This window comes from Ananas comosus, linkage group 6 (assembly GCF_001540865.1).
Source record: "Ananas comosus cultivar F153 linkage group 6, ASM154086v1, whole genome shotgun sequence".
Taxonomy (NCBI): Eukaryota; Viridiplantae; Streptophyta; class Magnoliopsida; order Poales; family Bromeliaceae; genus Ananas; species Ananas comosus.
Genome location: NC_033626.1, coordinates 5,411,779 through 5,429,468, shown reverse-complemented (window position 1 = coordinate 5,429,468; position 17,690 = coordinate 5,411,779). Strand labels below are relative to the sequence as shown.

At 36.4% G+C, this 17,690-nt stretch overlaps 1 protein-coding gene across 2 annotated transcripts; it reads right to left on the bottom strand.

The window, feature by feature from the left end:
- LOC109711835 (COP9 signalosome complex subunit 5a-like) lies at positions 364-15,741 on the bottom strand. 2 transcript variants are annotated; one of them, XM_020235112.1, is made up of 6 exons: positions 15,188-15,741; positions 13,447-13,728; positions 13,228-13,375; positions 12,654-12,736; positions 919-999; positions 364-786 (listed from the first exon to the last, which is right to left on the bottom strand). In XM_020235112.1, the coding sequence occupies exons 1-6, from the start codon at positions 15,632-15,634 to the stop codon at positions 688-690; spliced, it is 1,140 nt and encodes a 379-aa protein (XP_020090701.1). In that variant the 5' UTR covers positions 15,635-15,741; the 3' UTR covers positions 364-687. The 2 variants fall into 2 exon arrangements, with proteins under 2 accessions (XP_020090701.1, XP_020090702.1); XM_020235113.1 differs by lacking the exons at positions 364-786; positions 919-999 and adding an exon at positions 9,112-9,636.

Here is a 17,690-nt window from a genome sequence, read left to right as displayed (position 1 = left end):
TTAAAACTCAAGAACAAAGTTGCTTGCGAAAGAGAGAGCGAGCCAGTAAACAGGCACACAGATTTTCTCTCTTTATTCTTTTGTTTTTTCTATTTTTATGTGTTGAGCACCAAGCACAACAATAAAAAAGGAGGAGAAGAAGAAGACGAAGAAGAAAGTGCCCGTATGCCTTTCTAAGATCTTGTAAGATCAACCGACTGTCCTTAGAGCAAGTGACAAAGAACTTGATGGTTGATATCCGAGGTTACAAGTTCGAATCCTAATTGATTTATATTTTCAGCTAAGTTTATTTTTAAATAAAATAAACAAAGCGGGTGGCGTGCTACCTACCTCCCAAAATAAAAAATAAAAAAAAAGGTCTTGTAAGATCAGCAATCTATAAACTATTGTATTAAACCAGCACTGAGGTCAAAACTAACTAAATCTGGCATCTGAATTCTACTTTTCATCAAATACATATTTTACCAGCGTCATGATAATATATAACAATCTCTAAACATAATGTTATAATAATGCAAAGAACACAAAGTTGTTAAAATGTTTTGACTTTCTGGCACCCACCTCATTGCGACCAAAATGCCTCAGTTTTTACGGACCAAAAAGCAAGCTTCAGTTTTTAAGGGGCCTACAACCCGAGGCCGCCTTAGAGTACCGACAACTCTGATGAAGTGATAATAATAATAATCATTAAGCCTCGACCATAGGTTCAGGGCCGGATGAGCTCCTGAGGCTCGGTTGCGTCCTGCTAGACTGGCGGACGGAGTTGAAGAGGATGTCCTTGATAACCTAGTAGATGTAAAAGGATATTACAAGATAAGTCTTTTCTGTAGCTAGTTGATCATGTAAGAAAGGATCAAATAATAAGAAACATGAATGCCGCTAAGGTCCGTCAACACGCAACATTATAGACACTCTCACCTGTGACATGAGACCGTGAACTTGTTCGGCAGTAATTTTGGAACTGTCGCGAGTTATCTTTGCCAGCTGCGATTCCTCCTGCTGCAAAAGCACCATTCCCACGGAAACATGGAACATCAAACAAACCATGTTATAAAGGAGGATGAAGAGAGTAAGAACATTACTCTGTAACAAAGGACAACATAAGGACTCGTTGTCTTCATTAATATAAAGCAGGTCACAATCAGTCGCATAGGGTATAGTACTAACGTTTAGACCATACAGGTTTTATTCAAATTCTATTCCACCGATATACAAGTTTAGCTTACCCTTCCCTAACACAATTTTTACGTTGATGGGTCACCCAAAATTTTGCCCCAGTAACCTACTTTCTGTATGATCAGTAATCTCAACATGCAAGTATATACTATGATTGACCAAAAAAAACAAAAAAAAACCGGTAATGTCTCCTAAGGTCGAGCCAAAAGATCACATCAAAGAACATTCATCTTAGCAAAACAAACATTCACCATAGTAAATTATAATCATACAAAGGTTAAAACGTAGTGTAGAATTTCATACCATAACAAATGAGGGTTTAGGGTATTGAACTCTTTAACTAGGGCAGGCGGAGTTGAGTTAATCATCTTAATCCAACTACCATGACCAAAAAATGTACAATATCTTATCCTTATCCTACCAAGGAATCCCAGGAAAAAGCTTTATAACCTTACCTACCCAAACATTTTTGGGTAGGGTATAACACTTACCCAAACCAGGGTTGAGCACAGTAGGGTTTCGGGTTGGGTTCTTGAGTAAATCTAACATAAATGTCGAAGGAAAAACAACAAAAACAGGAATATTGCCTTCAACAATTAACACAAAAGATGAAACATTTATGGAATATGTTTTTAGGTAGATACATTTTATTACTGTAAAAAGGAATATACACGCACTGATAAAACATTTTTCTTGCTGATTACGTCCCAGGAGAGAAAAATGCAGTTAGAAAAACGTTCATCATAAGGAGACTCTAAGCAAATTTTCTAAGAAAAGAGTTTTCCATAAGCTTGCACGGGAACTGGAGAGGACTAAACTACATCTATCAAAATGTTATTAAAGGAAGAAATGAATCAATCATTCCTGTCTCCCAGGCAGGAATTTTTGGGCAAGTTTCATTGAGCAAAACTTCAGATTATTATAATAACAGGAAGATAAAACTTCCACCTATTGTGAAACAATTATTTCTCTGAGCAAAATGCTCAAAGAGAAAACTAGTTAATCATAAGAACTAAATGGCATCTTTCAGTATGATCAATCCAGACAGAACTAATCTAGAATTTTAACCAGGTTGCAAATTCTTTTGAGAATTGGAGCTTTGCCTCGTCCATCTTGCTATTTATGGTGGATGAAACTTGTAGATTGTCACGACAGCAGGGCCGCCATCAGGCCCTCCCCAGCTCATGGGAGGGCAGGTGCCACAGCGGCAACGGTATCACATAGGATGTGCATTTTCTCTCAAAGAAAGAAAGAAAGTCATAGATTGTCTTTCATCATAAACTTCTTAATCCAGAAGATGAGAGATCACCTTATTGTGCTTCACAATTGTATGACAAATAGTGACATATTAATGAGTTCCAGTGATAGGGACGTGACATTTTACTCAGTCCCAGTGATCCCCCTATCAGACCCTAATTCAAGACCCAGAATTCAGATAAAAAGTACAGGAAAAATTCCACATCCTGCAGAAAAAATCTGAACCCTTGAATGTCAAGCATCAATTTAGTATTAGAGTATGTTCAGATCTAAAAGTTCCAAAGAGTGGAGCACATATAATCGAAGCGAAATGAAAAGTGCGGAAGCAAAATTATTTTGGACTCACAGTTCTATTAATTCACAATCCTTCCTCTAGTAAGAATCTTTTTCCTACAGCTGATGCCCATTCTATGGTCAATCAGATTGAATAACTTCATCAGAAGTGAATCCTTGTTCAAGATGTGAATAGCACCCTATCACCAGCAAGCTTAAAGAAAACAATTGAAAGAATGGCAAGAAAGAATAACCCATTTTGGATGTCTTTTCTTCTCAGGAACCACGAAAAGAAAAGCAGGCCTTTCTTACTGCTTTTGGTGCTGTGATGTCGAGATATGTGGGATCATGAAATTTGAAAGTGAAAAGCAGAAGAATTTAACAAAATGCCCACTTATTCTCATTTTCTTAGGGGTGGAAACGAGCCGAGCTCGAGTGAGCTTATGTCAGCTCAAATTCGGCTTGAAATTAATTTCGAGCCTAAATCTAGGCTCAAGCTCGGCTTGAAATTAATTCGAGCCGAGCTCGAGCGAGCCTAATTCGAGGTCGATAATTTCGAGTCGAGCCGAGCTCGAGCTCTAAACGAGCCGATTTAAATTCTCGCATTATATAATCAATAGTTTAATTTTTATAGAACATTACTTACAATTTGATGCAACATGTCCAATAGTTCAAAATACAAAATAATTACAAGAAATGTAAGCTAGGGTGACTGCTGACGGGTGAGGGTCTGAGAGAGAGAGAGAAGAGAGAGAGAGAGGGAAAAAAAATTAGGAATTTGAAAATTTGAATGTTATCATATTTTAGTTATGTGCAACAGTGAAAGTCTGAAAGAGAGGTGTGTTATGTAAATTTAGAGTTGGGCTCAATTGCACGGTTGTACTTGTTGGGTTTATTTTATGGGCCAACAATAATGACCAAATTATTAAAGCCTACATATATATAAAAATATATATATATATATATATATATATATATATATATATATATATATATATATATATATATTAGGCTGGAATACTATTAATAGTAAAACGCTCTTTTTGCTATCAAGTTTTTAACCCTTGGATAAAAAATTGTAGGGTCAGGATGATATTAGTCGGTTAGAGTTGAATGGTCCCCCTAGGGTTGAGTGGTCTCTACTCGGTTATAGTATTTAATCCAATGATTAGAAATAATGAAAAAAGTTGATCCAATGGCTACAAACTGGTAGCAACAATGAGATTTTGCTACTAATATATATAATATATATATATATATATAATTATATTATATATATATATATATATATATATATATATATATATATATTCGAGCTTTTCGAGCTTTTCGAGCCTAATTCGAACGAGCCGAGTAATACTCAAGCTCGGCTTGAAATGAATTTCGAGCCTTTTATTTTGTTCAAGCTCGGCTCATTTAATTTCGAGTCGAGCTCGAGCGAGCCGAATATCGAGCCGAACACGAGTCGAACGCGAGCCGGCTCGCTCGTTTGCCAGCCCTACATTTTATTCATGACTGGATTCATCAAGCATATGATCCATCTTTCCAAAAAATTTCACCCATTTGAGGACCATCATGATCATTGAAACTTAATCAGCAAATAAAGTTGACACAGTATTTTTTTTTTCCTAATACTTTCTATCTGACACCAAAGCTTTTACTAGTTAGCAACTAAAGAATCGATCTGTCGTGTATGTTCATCTTATTTTACCCAATTTTCCATTTCTGAAGTCAAATATTAGTTGACACAGCCTCTCTACAATCAGCTAGATGTTTCCAACAAACTATAATGATAGGCAAGTCTAGTCTTATCCACTTTCAAAAATAAAGGAGATCAAAAAATAGTCAGAGCATGTGCGATTCGAAAATGTTACATTATAGTCTTCCTGTTCTATGTATCCTTTGTAATCCCTCAAACTATTTTAAGAATCCTTTCAAATCAAGAGACCAAAATTTATGCATGTGTATCTTCTCTTCCAGAGCGAGTTTACAATTTGGAGCATTGTAGAGCACAATGTAAAGAACATTACAAATTTAAAATAGATTTCAGTACAATTTATTAATAACTAATAATTAAATCAATTTACTCATTTAATCATGTAGAATATGAACTCCATCTCACCTTTAATCAACCATAACCCTCTTCAACATAGTAACACTCCGTTTGGTACAGGGATAAGGGGGGGATAAAGGGTTATCCCCTCTTTTATACCCAAACAAGATTGCAACACAAGTGTGAATTGTTGTTCCCACCTTAATAGGTTATCCCCTCTCTGGCAACGCTGTTCCAACGCTGTTTCCGCTTATGGCATTTTCAGGGGAAGTAGGCTTAGCCTCCGCTCAATCCTTCTCTTCATCCAACACAATTGACATCTCCCTCTCTACTATTCCTTTTAGTACCGCCTCTGTTAAGCGCCTTTGTAACGACCCAGCCCACTAGCAATAATAACTCGTTGGGCCCAACCACCGGCCCAAAATGCTTAAGCCCAGTTATTATTACTAGTGTCTAAGTCTCTTATAAACCCAATGACAATCCCATTCCCATCCGATGTGGGATTATTGGGGTGTCACAGACTCCTCCCGTTAAGGCCCTGACGTCCTCGTCAGTCCAATCACACACACAGCCCAAGATCACCAGGCGATGTGAGACTCATCTCGCTAGCCCGTCATCCAGACCCTGGCTCAGCCGAGACTCGCCACACATGTCCAGCTGGTGAACCTGCTCTGATACCATATGTAACGACCCAACCCACTAGCAATAATAACTCGTTGGGCCCAACCACCGGCCCAAAATGCTTAAGCCCAGTTATTATTACTAGTGTCTAAGTCTTTTATAAATCCAATGACAATCCCATTCCCATCCGATGTGGGATTATTGGGGTGTCACAGCCTTCACTTGCGATTTTCTTCCTCTTCCTCCCTTCAGCCGAACCCTAGTCTATGGATCTACTAGATCTGGCTTGATTGCGAAAGGTTTTTCTGTATTTGTCGGTTTTCTCTTGTGAAAGATTTTCTTCCTCTTCCTTTTACATGTATGTTATGTATTAGAACAATGTTGTGATGTTGGTCGATATTTGTTACTTTGGGTCATGTTTTTTGGCGAATTAGCTTTGCATGTATGTTGAATGTCAGCTTTTTATTCCACTTACTCGGACCAAACACTATTTTGTTTATACCTGGAACTAACCCAACACTCAACCAAAAACAAAATTGCTCTTGTTCCAGCTTATTAGGGATGCAAATGGATCCAGGTTGGTAGAGCTCCTACCCCGATCCATCCCAAATGCGGTGATAAGTGGGAACAAAAAATATAAAAAAAATATAACCCCTCCCGATCCGCCAAGTAAATGAAGCGGGAGGCAGGAAAGCTTTTTCTTCCTTCAATTCGCCCCGATCCGTCAAAAATCCGCCAAAAATCCACTCCCGCCCCGATCTGCCCGAATGGGGCGGTAAGTAGGAGCAAAAAATAAAATAAAAAATAACCCACCCCGAATCCGCCCCGTCCCGACAAGAAATGGAGCGGGAGATGGAAGAACCTTCCCGGCCCCGGATTCCCCCCGTTTGCATCCCTAAGTTTATACCTGAACCTGTACCTATCTTGGAACAACTAATCCTTACTTATACCCGAACCAAACAAAGCCTAAAAGAATTTATGTAATCAACTGAGCTAATAACCCTCTTAATGGTGAAGAAACTCTAACATCTTCCGCATGTCGAATCTTTCTCTCAACTTTGAATATGTAGCCTAATCCTCCACCAAAGCAACACAACACATTGTTCAAAAGATGCATTTACATGCACATGTGCATGAAGACATACAAAATTGGAGAATAAAGAAAATAATAATAATAATAATAATGGATTCCAGTAGACCTAGTACAATTGATAATGGAATGATTGCATGATCAACTGTTTGAAACCCCTGGCTCTTCCCCTTTGATGCACTAAAAGAGTGACTTTGTATTAAGAATTGGCTTGCATTAATACAAGCCAATGATTGCATGATGAACCTTTTTCCACAAAGGCTTTGTATTAAGATTTGGCTTGCATTAATTATGCTTTTTCACTTGCTGTTGTTGATTATCCACTATCAATGCCTTGTTCCACATTGTTTTCTCATCATTGGTGGATTCACCAACAAGATCATGAACGTACTAACATTGCTCACATTTTGAGAAGAAGATCTTGCTTTTACTCTTCCTCTTTTCCAAGAAAACATTGTTGACCAGCTTCAAGTATGGCCAAAATGCTATCCTCTATGTTTTATTTTTTGGGGGCGGGGGGAGCACTGAATAGCTGAACTATTATTATTTTTCCAAGAACCAGCAAACTATAGCATTATTCTCCATATCATAAGCTAGCAAACTACAATCCACAACTTTCAAATACTCTCTCTCTCTCTCTCTCTTTATACATATATATATATAGAACCGTGTATCTCTGCTTAATGCACCATTCTACCTTAACTGGTTGTTATCTTCTTCAATCCAAAAGGATTTCTTGAAATTTCCTCATTCTCACATGAAATCTCTCAACTAGAGTTAATTGTCGATGAGAGCAGAAGCAGGAGGATAATAAACCAGACAATTATTAGATATTAAGCTTTTCTGCCTGATTAACCTTGCTTCTGCTTCTACTTTCAACTACAATTACTTGCTATACGGTGTTTGCTAACAGAAATATCTAGCCCTCAAAATGCTTATACTACGACGTGAAGCTCAAAGGAGATTCCAAGACCCAAAAGATCTGCAAAGTGAACTACTAAGAAGATTTAATATAATGCTTCCCCTAACAGTACTACTCAAATAACACTGCACCCTGTAGTAGAGCCAAACATGCCTATCTAATTTCATAAGATGCGCACACTTGCAGTCAAACATTGCTAAGATTTTATTTAAAACTATATGTTTGTATAAACAAAAGTCATTTGAGATTGTTCATTTATAGAACTTTTATAAAATATTCTTTATAGAAAAACTTATTTGAAGATACAATTATTTGCATACTGCTAATATACTCAAAATACTATCATTATTTATAAAAGTCAAAGTTTCTCAGTTAAAAAATGATTTTCCTAAAGTTTTTAAAAGATTATTTTCACACGAAAGCTTACTTGTAAAGTATGATTATTAGTGAAGATATTTAAAGTGAAACCTAGCTCCTATGAACTACTGTAAAGATTTGAGTATTCAACAACAACTGATTTTTATTCAAAAAAATAATTTTAAATGAAATGCTGCCTCCCACGGACAATTGCACCATTAGGTTTTCGCTTCTGAAAACAAAACTATTCACACAAAAGCAATTTTATTTGAAAAGCCTTGCTTTAGTTGAACCTTAAAATCTCATTCAAGAACTCAAAAATTATAGTCATAATTAAAACATATAAAATTCATAATACATTTCATTTTACCATGAGAAATATAATATAACTATCATTAGGAAATAATTTTCATATACCATTCAATTTATCATAGTAATGTCATACAAATATAAGGTAAATTACCAATGTTATGTTAAACACATATAAGGGACTATAACATCAAAAGAAAGAACAAAACTTTTCTACATTAGAAACTATGCACGTATAAACTTACCGAAACATCTAATTGAAGACAAATTGAAAGTTTTTAGTCAAATTACCGTGCAATAGCTTACCAATCAATGAGTTAAAGAACATAACCCGTTACTCTTTGAGAGTTTAATATGTGGCTATACAATTTAAACTAGTGTAGGGCCCGCGCTTCGCGGTGAGCAGATAGTATTTCAATTGATTAAAATATATATTTATTAAAATTTTAAGATTGACAAAATTATAGCTAAAGAAATTTTAAAAAATCTATAAAGTAGTTTTATATACATTATAAAAAATAGCTTTTTTATTGATATTTTCTTAACTTCTAATATTTGTAGAATTAAATTATGTTAAAAACTTAATAATGTTGATAGCTAATGTAAATAATTTTTTTTAACTAAAAAGTTAAAGTTGGAGGACTTATTTCAAATTGAAAAATAGGAGAAGATATCTTTATCTTGTTAAAATTGATTGGAGAAAGAAGAAACTATTACATGTATCTAATGCTCGTAATAATTTTTATAGTTGAGAAAAAAATGATAGAGTGGAAGAGAAGAAATGTTCCGTGTATTGGATGTAATAATAAATTTTATACACTATTTCTAAAATCTCATTATGAAAATTTAAATTATGTAATTTTTTACATATAGTCTTTTTATTTGGTTTAGATGATATGTATTGAATATAAATTAATCATGAAATTTAGCCTTTTTTTGAATTTTTAGTGTTAAATATTGTAATTTGTTTGTTAAAAAGAGAAGAAATAGGTTAAAAAAGGTGGGCCCCACCCCAATCCTTCTTTGCCCAAATGAATGCGAACTTGCCACATAGGATCAAACTGGGAATTCATATATTTATATATTTATATAGATGTACACACAATAAGCCTCTTTACATTCATGTAAAGCCCAAGGGGACCGAGGGGAACGTCCATCTACGTACTTGACAGAACTATGATGAGATGACTCAAAGCACTATGATGGTCTGCCCTTGTACCATCATCCATCCTTTTCTTCCCAACTTTGTTACCTATTTGTCTCCTCTCCTATGTGTGAACAAGACTTGACAATGTGGCAAACCATTGGGAGACCCTTCTTATTCCTAACAACTAATTCACCCATTTCTCAGTTTGGTGTGACCTAGTCTAATAGTACATGGCAATCTATTAGAAAATCATATAAAATACTTGGCAAACAACTTTCATATTTTTTCCCTCTATTCTGATGTAGTTGTTGAAGATATTTCTGCGTGATTATAATACTTAAGTGGTTAGCTACATAGCCCATTCAAAAGCAATGTCGCAACCCTTCGCCATGAATGTATATAGGTTGCCCTCATTCCCTCATTCTACTTCTCTGCAAACAAAGTAATGACTGATGACAAGTTAGAGACGGAGAGGAGTTCAATGGTCTTCTTGCAATGAAACCTTTAGTAATTAAAATCATATGTCATGCATGCTTTGGTAGGAAGTCTGAAAGACAAACATTTTGATAAGTTTTAAATGTATGGGCTGATGCGGCAACTATGTATTTGGCAGTCATTAAGCAACTACACATTAGCATATTCCCACATTTCAATATTTGGCGCAAGCCACATTACTTATATAGAGGGGAACTCATGATCACTTGCTTTCATGTATACATATATATACATGTATATATATAGAGTCCAGCTATGGTTCTTTTAAAAGCACCAATCCCTTTGACCAATTTCACCCCTTAGATCATGTTATTCCACCAACCACCCATTCAACCCTAGGACTTCGTTTGGTTCGGGGTTTAAGTAAGAACTAGATATTCTAGGGATAGGGTTAAGTTCAAGGTTAAGGTGGGATTAGAGTAATTTTGTGTTTGGTTGGGAATTGGGTTTAGTCCAGGTATAAACAAAATAGTGTTTGGTTGGAGTAAGTGAAATAAGAAGGATAGTGGGTAGTTATAAATAGAAAATAATGATATTGCCCCAATTATTATATTTGAATTTAAATTTTTTATTTTATATTTAAAATTTCAAATTTAAATAGATAACTTTTAAAAATTAAAAATTAAAAATTAAAAATTAAAATATATAATTTTAAATCTCAAATTTAAAATTTTAAACAATAAATATTAATAAAAATATTGCAAATTATACATTTTTAAAATTTCAAATATAAAATATCAAATTAAAAATTTAAACAATTAAAAATAAATTTTAAATTTTAAATTTTAAAAATATTAATATTAATTTTAAGATTACAAATTATAAATTTTTATAATTTAAAAATTAAAATTAAAATTATAAATTTATATTTAAAAATTAAATTGGGGTGGGATTAACTTAATCCCACCCCAATTCTTAGGGGTGGGGGGGCTGTGGGGTGTTGTTAACCCCACCTCCAAAAGTTTCGGATAAAAGGGGGGTTAACCCCCTAACTCCCCTTTTATCTCCGAACCAAACGCTAGCTAGGAGACTATTATTATCATAACCCTACAAATCTTCATCCAAAGGTCGAAAATCCACAAGCACCAATGACTTGGTGCTTTTAAAAGCATAGGAGCTCATTTCTATATATATACATGTACATACATACATACATACATACATACACACATACACACATACATATGTTTATGTATATATATGTATATATATGTATATACATATATATGTATACATGTACATATACATGTATACATATATACATGTATATGTATACATATATATATTTATTATATAGAAAATATTAATTTTGCTAAATTATTATTATATTTCTCATATAAATGTAAGTTAATAAAATTTTCATTAATAGTTAATATATTTTAAGGAAGAAAATTCTTCACCATACATAATTTATTTACATCGTCCAAAAAATTTTGTATGCATTCATCAAAAGGCCAAAATAGTGATGTGCATTCAACGCAGGTCCATGACGCATCCCATTAAAAAAAGAATATATCTTTTTATTTTTACTTTTTTTATGCAAATATAATGTAGCGTTAAATATTGGTGCACCCTTCTATAGTTTAAAAATAACTTATATATCCCTCCAAATTTTACATCAACTTATATATCCCTCTAAACTTCTAATACCTTACAAAAATATCGTTCCTGTTAAAGTTATATCAATTTTCGTTAAATTTTCTTAAGTTTTCTCTCTTTTCTCTCTTCTCTTTATTTTCTTTTCTTCGTCTAGAAAATCACTTAATTTGTCTTTTCGAGCAGGTCAATTACTTTACCTTTTTCATAACCTTGGCATTTGATGTATAGCACAACTTTTCTAATAGCAAAGAAGTTAGATTTTCACAAAAGATTCTCTTCTCATGCAGAAATAATTTGGAATCAGATAAAATGAGAGATATAATTTGGACGAAGATGATCTTCTTGTTTGGCATTATTTTTTTTGGTTAGTCGTAGAAACGACTGACCAAAAAGTAGCAACCCATTACACAAAAAAAAAAAAAGGCATATTCTTCAGAAGAATACACTAGTGAAAAAATTTATTACTAAATTCTTGTTTTTTGTTACCAAACCAACCCCGTACGTGACAATGAAATTTATCTATTGGGTATTAACAACCATATGAACCTGCATTCATGGTGATGGCAGATACCTCACAAAAAGTAGCAAGTTTGACTCCAAGTCAAACAAGAGTAAAGACAAGGAGCATTATAAGTTGTCAATAACAAAGCAACCATAAATGGTAAATAATAGATGCATCAAGGAATTAAGTGTCGTGGCACGGGTCGTGCAGGAAACTTGCTGGCACGGTCGGCACGGTGCGTGCCGATGCGTGCCGGTCACAAAAAATTCATATGTGCCGACACATAATTGCATGAAATATTTATTTTTTTTAGCAACAAAATAGTCTAACTGTTTATTATGTATTTTTATCAAATCTTTAGAACTTTATTGAGAAAATTACTTACTAATTTAAAGAATTGGGTTTTAAGCTGTGCTATCGGTATTGGGGGCTGTATCGTATCGATTTCTTGTTGGCACGATATGGCACGGTAGATACGGCCCGTGCCGATGGGCACTTAAATCCTTGAGATGCATACATCTCAGCTACTTTGATCACTTGCGTGAATACACTTTGCACTTCAGCTCCCTCTATACTGCGTTCTCTACCAATTTACGGGTTATCAACCATTCCTTTCTAAGAGGCTTTTAATAAAAATATAGAGTCCTATCCTCTGTAGAACTTTCAATTCAATTGGCAAATTTTGTAAACAACGCATACCCCCTCATCAACCTTTTAGGGCGTTTTCTAGAAAATATTGAGTAATTTTTCTAGCATCAAACGTCCATGAATAAATAAGCCATTGTCATTTAAATTGAATTACTATTACATGGAGTCTGAGCAACAAAAAAACTTAGATAAGGTAATTCTAACCTCCTTTTTCCGTTGTGATGGCATGAGAAACGTGCCCAAGCGTGAATGAGCCATTTGATTTTCTGCTTGCTCCAACTTTTCAGCTGCAGCAAATAAGTATTATAAGTATTAGATATTGAAGAATTGAAGGACTGAAATCTCAAAAGTAGATCATGTATGTAACTATGTACAATTATAGAAGGGCGAGCAATATCTTATGATATAATAGCTCAGTGTTCTCTCAAAAAAGAGAAAAGACTTGTAAGCGTTTCGGAGTTGTAGCCAAATCAAGAGATGATTTGAAGCCGTGGAAATTGGAAGTTGCTTCACCGAACTTCTCNGTGCATGTCATGTGCTAATTTTGTCCTTCCATCTTCAAAATACATAATTAAAAGAACTTAAAAGAGCTTCCACGTTACACAATGTTCCTAGGAAAACAAGTTGTGAGGAGGTCCTTACGTACAATTATGCACTATTATAATAATGCTCCTTCTGGTACTCATACTCACGCTAACACGGCAAGTTGGACAACCTTAACTGACAACACCGTGTGGCTAATACAAACTTCAATTAATACTAAAAGTTGAAGCCTCACCGAGATCAGAAATCTGTCCAGCAACATAGTCCCGGTTGCCTAAAAGTGGAGACGAGGAAAGCGTATTCACCCAATATTTATTCCATAGTAGATCCAAGAGGTGGGAGTCTAAGGAGGACTTGAAGTAAGTTATGTCCAATGCATAATACTGCCAAAATCCGACAAATGACTTCAGATGCCAATGAGACGAAAAGGAAGATACAAATATTTCGTAAGTACCTGTTTGCAATGAACACCAAAATCTTCAATCTTGTTCAGCGGTATTGTTTGGTACTCAGAAACAGGCTCATCTGGTGGTTTGTAACCCTGAGGGTATGTCCTGAATGCACCGATCTCCACCTTTCCTGCTGAAACTGTTCTTGTGGGGTCAATTACAACAGCCAAGAAAGGCTCTTGAAATTGTTGATTAAGCATTTGGGTTGACACATCAATGCCCGATAACCAGCATCCATAACCAGGGTGTGAGTGGTACCAGCCAACCACATTTTCCAACCTTCCAGCCTATTAAGATGAAAATTAATAAGAATCAGGAATATCCAATTTGGCTACTATTTATCATCCCTGACACGGTGTACAATTGTTACTAACATCATGCTTGATTAACAAGAAAAATCAGAGATCTGCCTTATAAGTTGATGTAGAAATTTTAGTTGTATCGGCACGGAAGCCTCCTCTGTAAGACTAATAATGAATATAATACAATTGCACAGTCTGACCCTTAATGATGGCAAGCTATGTTATTGAACACATCAGAGATTCTACAGAATACAGATCATGTTGCAAATAGACATAATTAAAAGAAAACCTGTGTTTCTATTTTCTAAGCAGATGGACATGCAAGGCACAGATAGTCATAGAGTTCTTCCAATTATTAAAAACCATACTTGAGAAGATTGAAGTATCTGAAATAAATTTCAGAATAGTGAAACTTAAAATCCAGGGGGGACTCAACCGACAAGAGCACAAATATATCAGCTAGAAATCAAGTTGTGTCAGGGTCTAGGCGTCACGGATGCAGACACAGGATACGGGACACGGCACCACTGGACACGACAACTCGACAGCTTTCTAAAAATTAAGACACAGACACGGGATGATCACCACTAACAAAATATAATATTATTAATATAATAATATATATTATTATATATATAATATTAATTTTGCTAAAATATTGTTATATTTTTTATTCGAATGAAAGTTAATAAAATTCTCATTGATAGTTCATATATTTTTTAGGGAAAAAATTCCCCACCATATATAATTCATTTATATTGTCCAAAAAAATTATATACATTACTCAAAAAGTGAAAAAATATTTATCATCTTATATTACATATGCATAAAAAAAAAGCAAAATAAAAATGTGTTTTTTTAGCGAGATGTGCCCTAGATCCGCGTCAAACACGCGTCCATGGCATGCCTGTGTCGGATACGCGTGTGTCCGACACCGGCATGCGGGGCTTATAGAAGTGTCCGTGACACATAGGTCAGGATACATGCTCCACGAAGAGCAATTCACACAATATGCAGCATTAAATGTGTGTGTCCCTTCACAGGCTAGTTTAACTCTGCTGGAGTTTCTCAAGAATTGCTCAGTGAACGGAGAAGCCCTAATAACTTTTCCACCAAATACCAGTGAAGCTAAAAGCATCAGTTTAATATTTGGAACGTCTGCTTCTCACGTTCACTTTTACCAATAGCAAGAAACTCTAGATTGTTTGTAACTTTTTTTGTACACCACTAAACTGAACAGCGATAATGAGCTATTTTTTCTGATCACACAATCAAACAAGATTTTAGCAGACGTATTTCTATCGCAATATCCAAGCTACACGCAACAACATTAGACGCAATCAGGAAGAATCAAGTCGATTTACAAACCAAGAGTCATCTTCTATATTAATATTAGTGCAAGCAAGCAAGTGTAGGATTATTAGGGTTAGGGCTTAGGGGTGACCTGCTTGTTGGTCTGGGAGTAGTCGACCATGTACTCGTAGGCGTCGGCCTGGGCGTTGACGCGGGTCTCAGTGCCCTCGACGGGGAGGGCGAAGGCGTCCATGACGACGATGGCGTCTCCGTCGGTCTTGCCCTGCATGAGGCCCATGACCTCGATGTTGCCGCCGGAGCGCGCGTGGGCCACCATCTTCAGCAGGGCCAGCGCCGACACCCGCACCCGCCGGAAGTAGTGCGGGTCGCCCTCCCACGGCTTCTCCTGGTGCGCCCGCGCCTGCGCCGCCTCGTCGTACCAGTAGATCGCGTCCGGATCCTCCCGGCCGCCGCCGCCGCCGCCGTCCGTGGACACGATGTTGTTCTCCAGCTCCCATGTCTGCCGCGCAATCGACGCCGACGACTCCATCCAGCCTCGCTGCGCTGTCTCACTATGCCTCTCCCGTTGCCGCTGCATTCTTTCTGTTGTTCCTTGTTCTTCCCAGAAGACTAGAAGATTGGAAGTGCAAGAGGGCCGGAGGGAGGAAGCGTTCGCTGCGGATCGTTAGCTATCCTCAAATCAGGAATTTAATCAAAAGAAAAAAAAAAAAAAAGAAAAAAAAAAAAAAAAAAAGTAGGTTTTCGTCGTTTTTTTTTTTTTTTTTTTTTTTGGGGAGAAGCCGTAAGTTTCCTTTTTTTTATTATATTAAAAAAAAAAAATCAATTTGCATAAAAAATTCACAAATTCTGGACTTTCGCAAAAGTAGACTCATTTTCGATTTTACAGATTTAGTCCGCATTTTTAGATTTCTGACCAAAATGCCCCTTGCCTACGTCCGCCCCAATCGTATGCGCTTTCTTGCTCGTATACCTATATTGTACTGTACGGCGCTTGCCAGAGCATTAAATACACCCTTGCCGGGTTACGCAACCTCCAGTTCATCGACACGCGAACCAAAGCAGCCCCGTTATTCGCCAACCGTGGTGTTTGCTACTCGGCCTTTTGAAATTAAAATATTTCGAAGCTAAAAGTGGGAATGTCAAAAGGCGAATGTCATAAGGGTGCAAAGCTTAGAGAAATAGTGCATTTGGAAACCCCTCGTCCTCCTCCATGTAAGCTTAGAAGTTTATTTCAACAGTCTCTGCCGCGTTTTGCGTTTGCAGAATAGAAGTGAAAGAAGCGTGGTAAAGGGAGGTGGCTTTAGGGTTAGGAAATGGAGAAGGAGGAGAGTCGTTCATTTGCAAGGATATAACACCAGGGCAAGCAAGTTGTGCAATTACAATATTTCGAAGCCAAAAGGGGGAATGTCAAAAGGCAAATGTCATAATGGTGCAAAGCGTAGAGAAATAGTGCAACGACACTTCAAACATCTTCTTCCTGTTAACGCGGTGCCAACCAGTGCAACTCCCCATTCCCCTATCAGTCCATCTTCTTCCTGCGCGCATGGTACTTGCTAAAAAGAAGTGAAAGAAGTTCAGCAACGCCGAGAAGGAAGAGTGGTTTAGTCGTGGTTTTACAACAAGGTACCATATGCCACTACCAAGCAAGTTGTGCAACTTTACAAGAAACGATGCAATAATATTTAATCAAGTACAACTTCTACTCTGTGAATCGTAATAATAGTGCAACATGGTGGTAAAAGGTGCAAAAATCCTTCTAACAGTGTGGGGCGGACCTCATACTAGTTCAACATCCCATTCAACCAGTTCAAATTAATTTATTATACACCTTAAGTAATAATCAATTTAGTGCGATTGGAAATGATTGTGATGGATTGAACGTTTTGTACAACCAATCCAATACGGACAAATTTAATATTTTTGCAATGATAGATTTAATGGTGTAATACTATTCAAAATGGTGCAAGATATGGTCAAAAAAGTGTAATATATGGTCAAAATAGTGTAAGATCGTCTGTCCATTTTAAATGGAGTGCTTTGCGATGTTGGCTGTTTTGGCTTGAGTGCTGACGCGTCTATTTCTTACTGGAATCTTACGATCCCACTAACTATACCCATTCTTCCGTCCTTTTCTCTTAACCACCTCACCCCCATTCTCAGAATTTATGTACTGTTTGTAACCAACATTGTCCGCTTTGAAACCCATTCGCCGCTACACTCTCGTTTCGTTGTTGCATCTACCTTCCCAGCAATGGCGTCAAAGTCTATTGATTCTTCGTTTGACGCTGCCCCGAAGGCGCCATCGAGATCGATTACGGGCGGCCGGAGCGGTAGGTTCATAGTGAATTCGAGGTGCTTCGTTGGAGCATACAGGAAGACTTGCACGTCTGTTATGAAGCTCCATCATCTTTCCATCATCGAGAGTACCATTTTCTCCAATATCTTACATTTTTTCGACATCACCTCAGACAGGCCTATGTTAGAGTTCATCCTGCGACATTGAAAGGATGGTGTAGACTTAGAAGTAGGTCCCTAGACCATAAGTTTCACACCCCTGGAGGTTGCAGTTCTACTTGGATTACCCCTGGAGGGCCAAGTTTTGGACTTGAATCTCAAAGTCGATTCGGAGATTC

Bases quoted from the DNA above. Each gene is read 5' to 3' on its own strand.
- LOC109711835 (XM_020235112.1), bottom strand. From the start codon at position 15,634: ATGCAGCGGCAACGGGAGAGGCATAGTGAGACAGCGCAGCGAGGCTGG. The intron at 13,729-15,187 runs GTCACCCCTAAG...TCATCTTAATAG, and splicing joins ACTCCCAGACCAACAAGCAG to GCTGGAAGGTTGGAAAATGT. The intron at 12,737-13,227 runs GTGAGGCTTCAA...TATTTGCTGCAG, and splicing joins TGGACAGATTTCTGATCTCG to CTGAAAAGTTGGAGCAAGCA.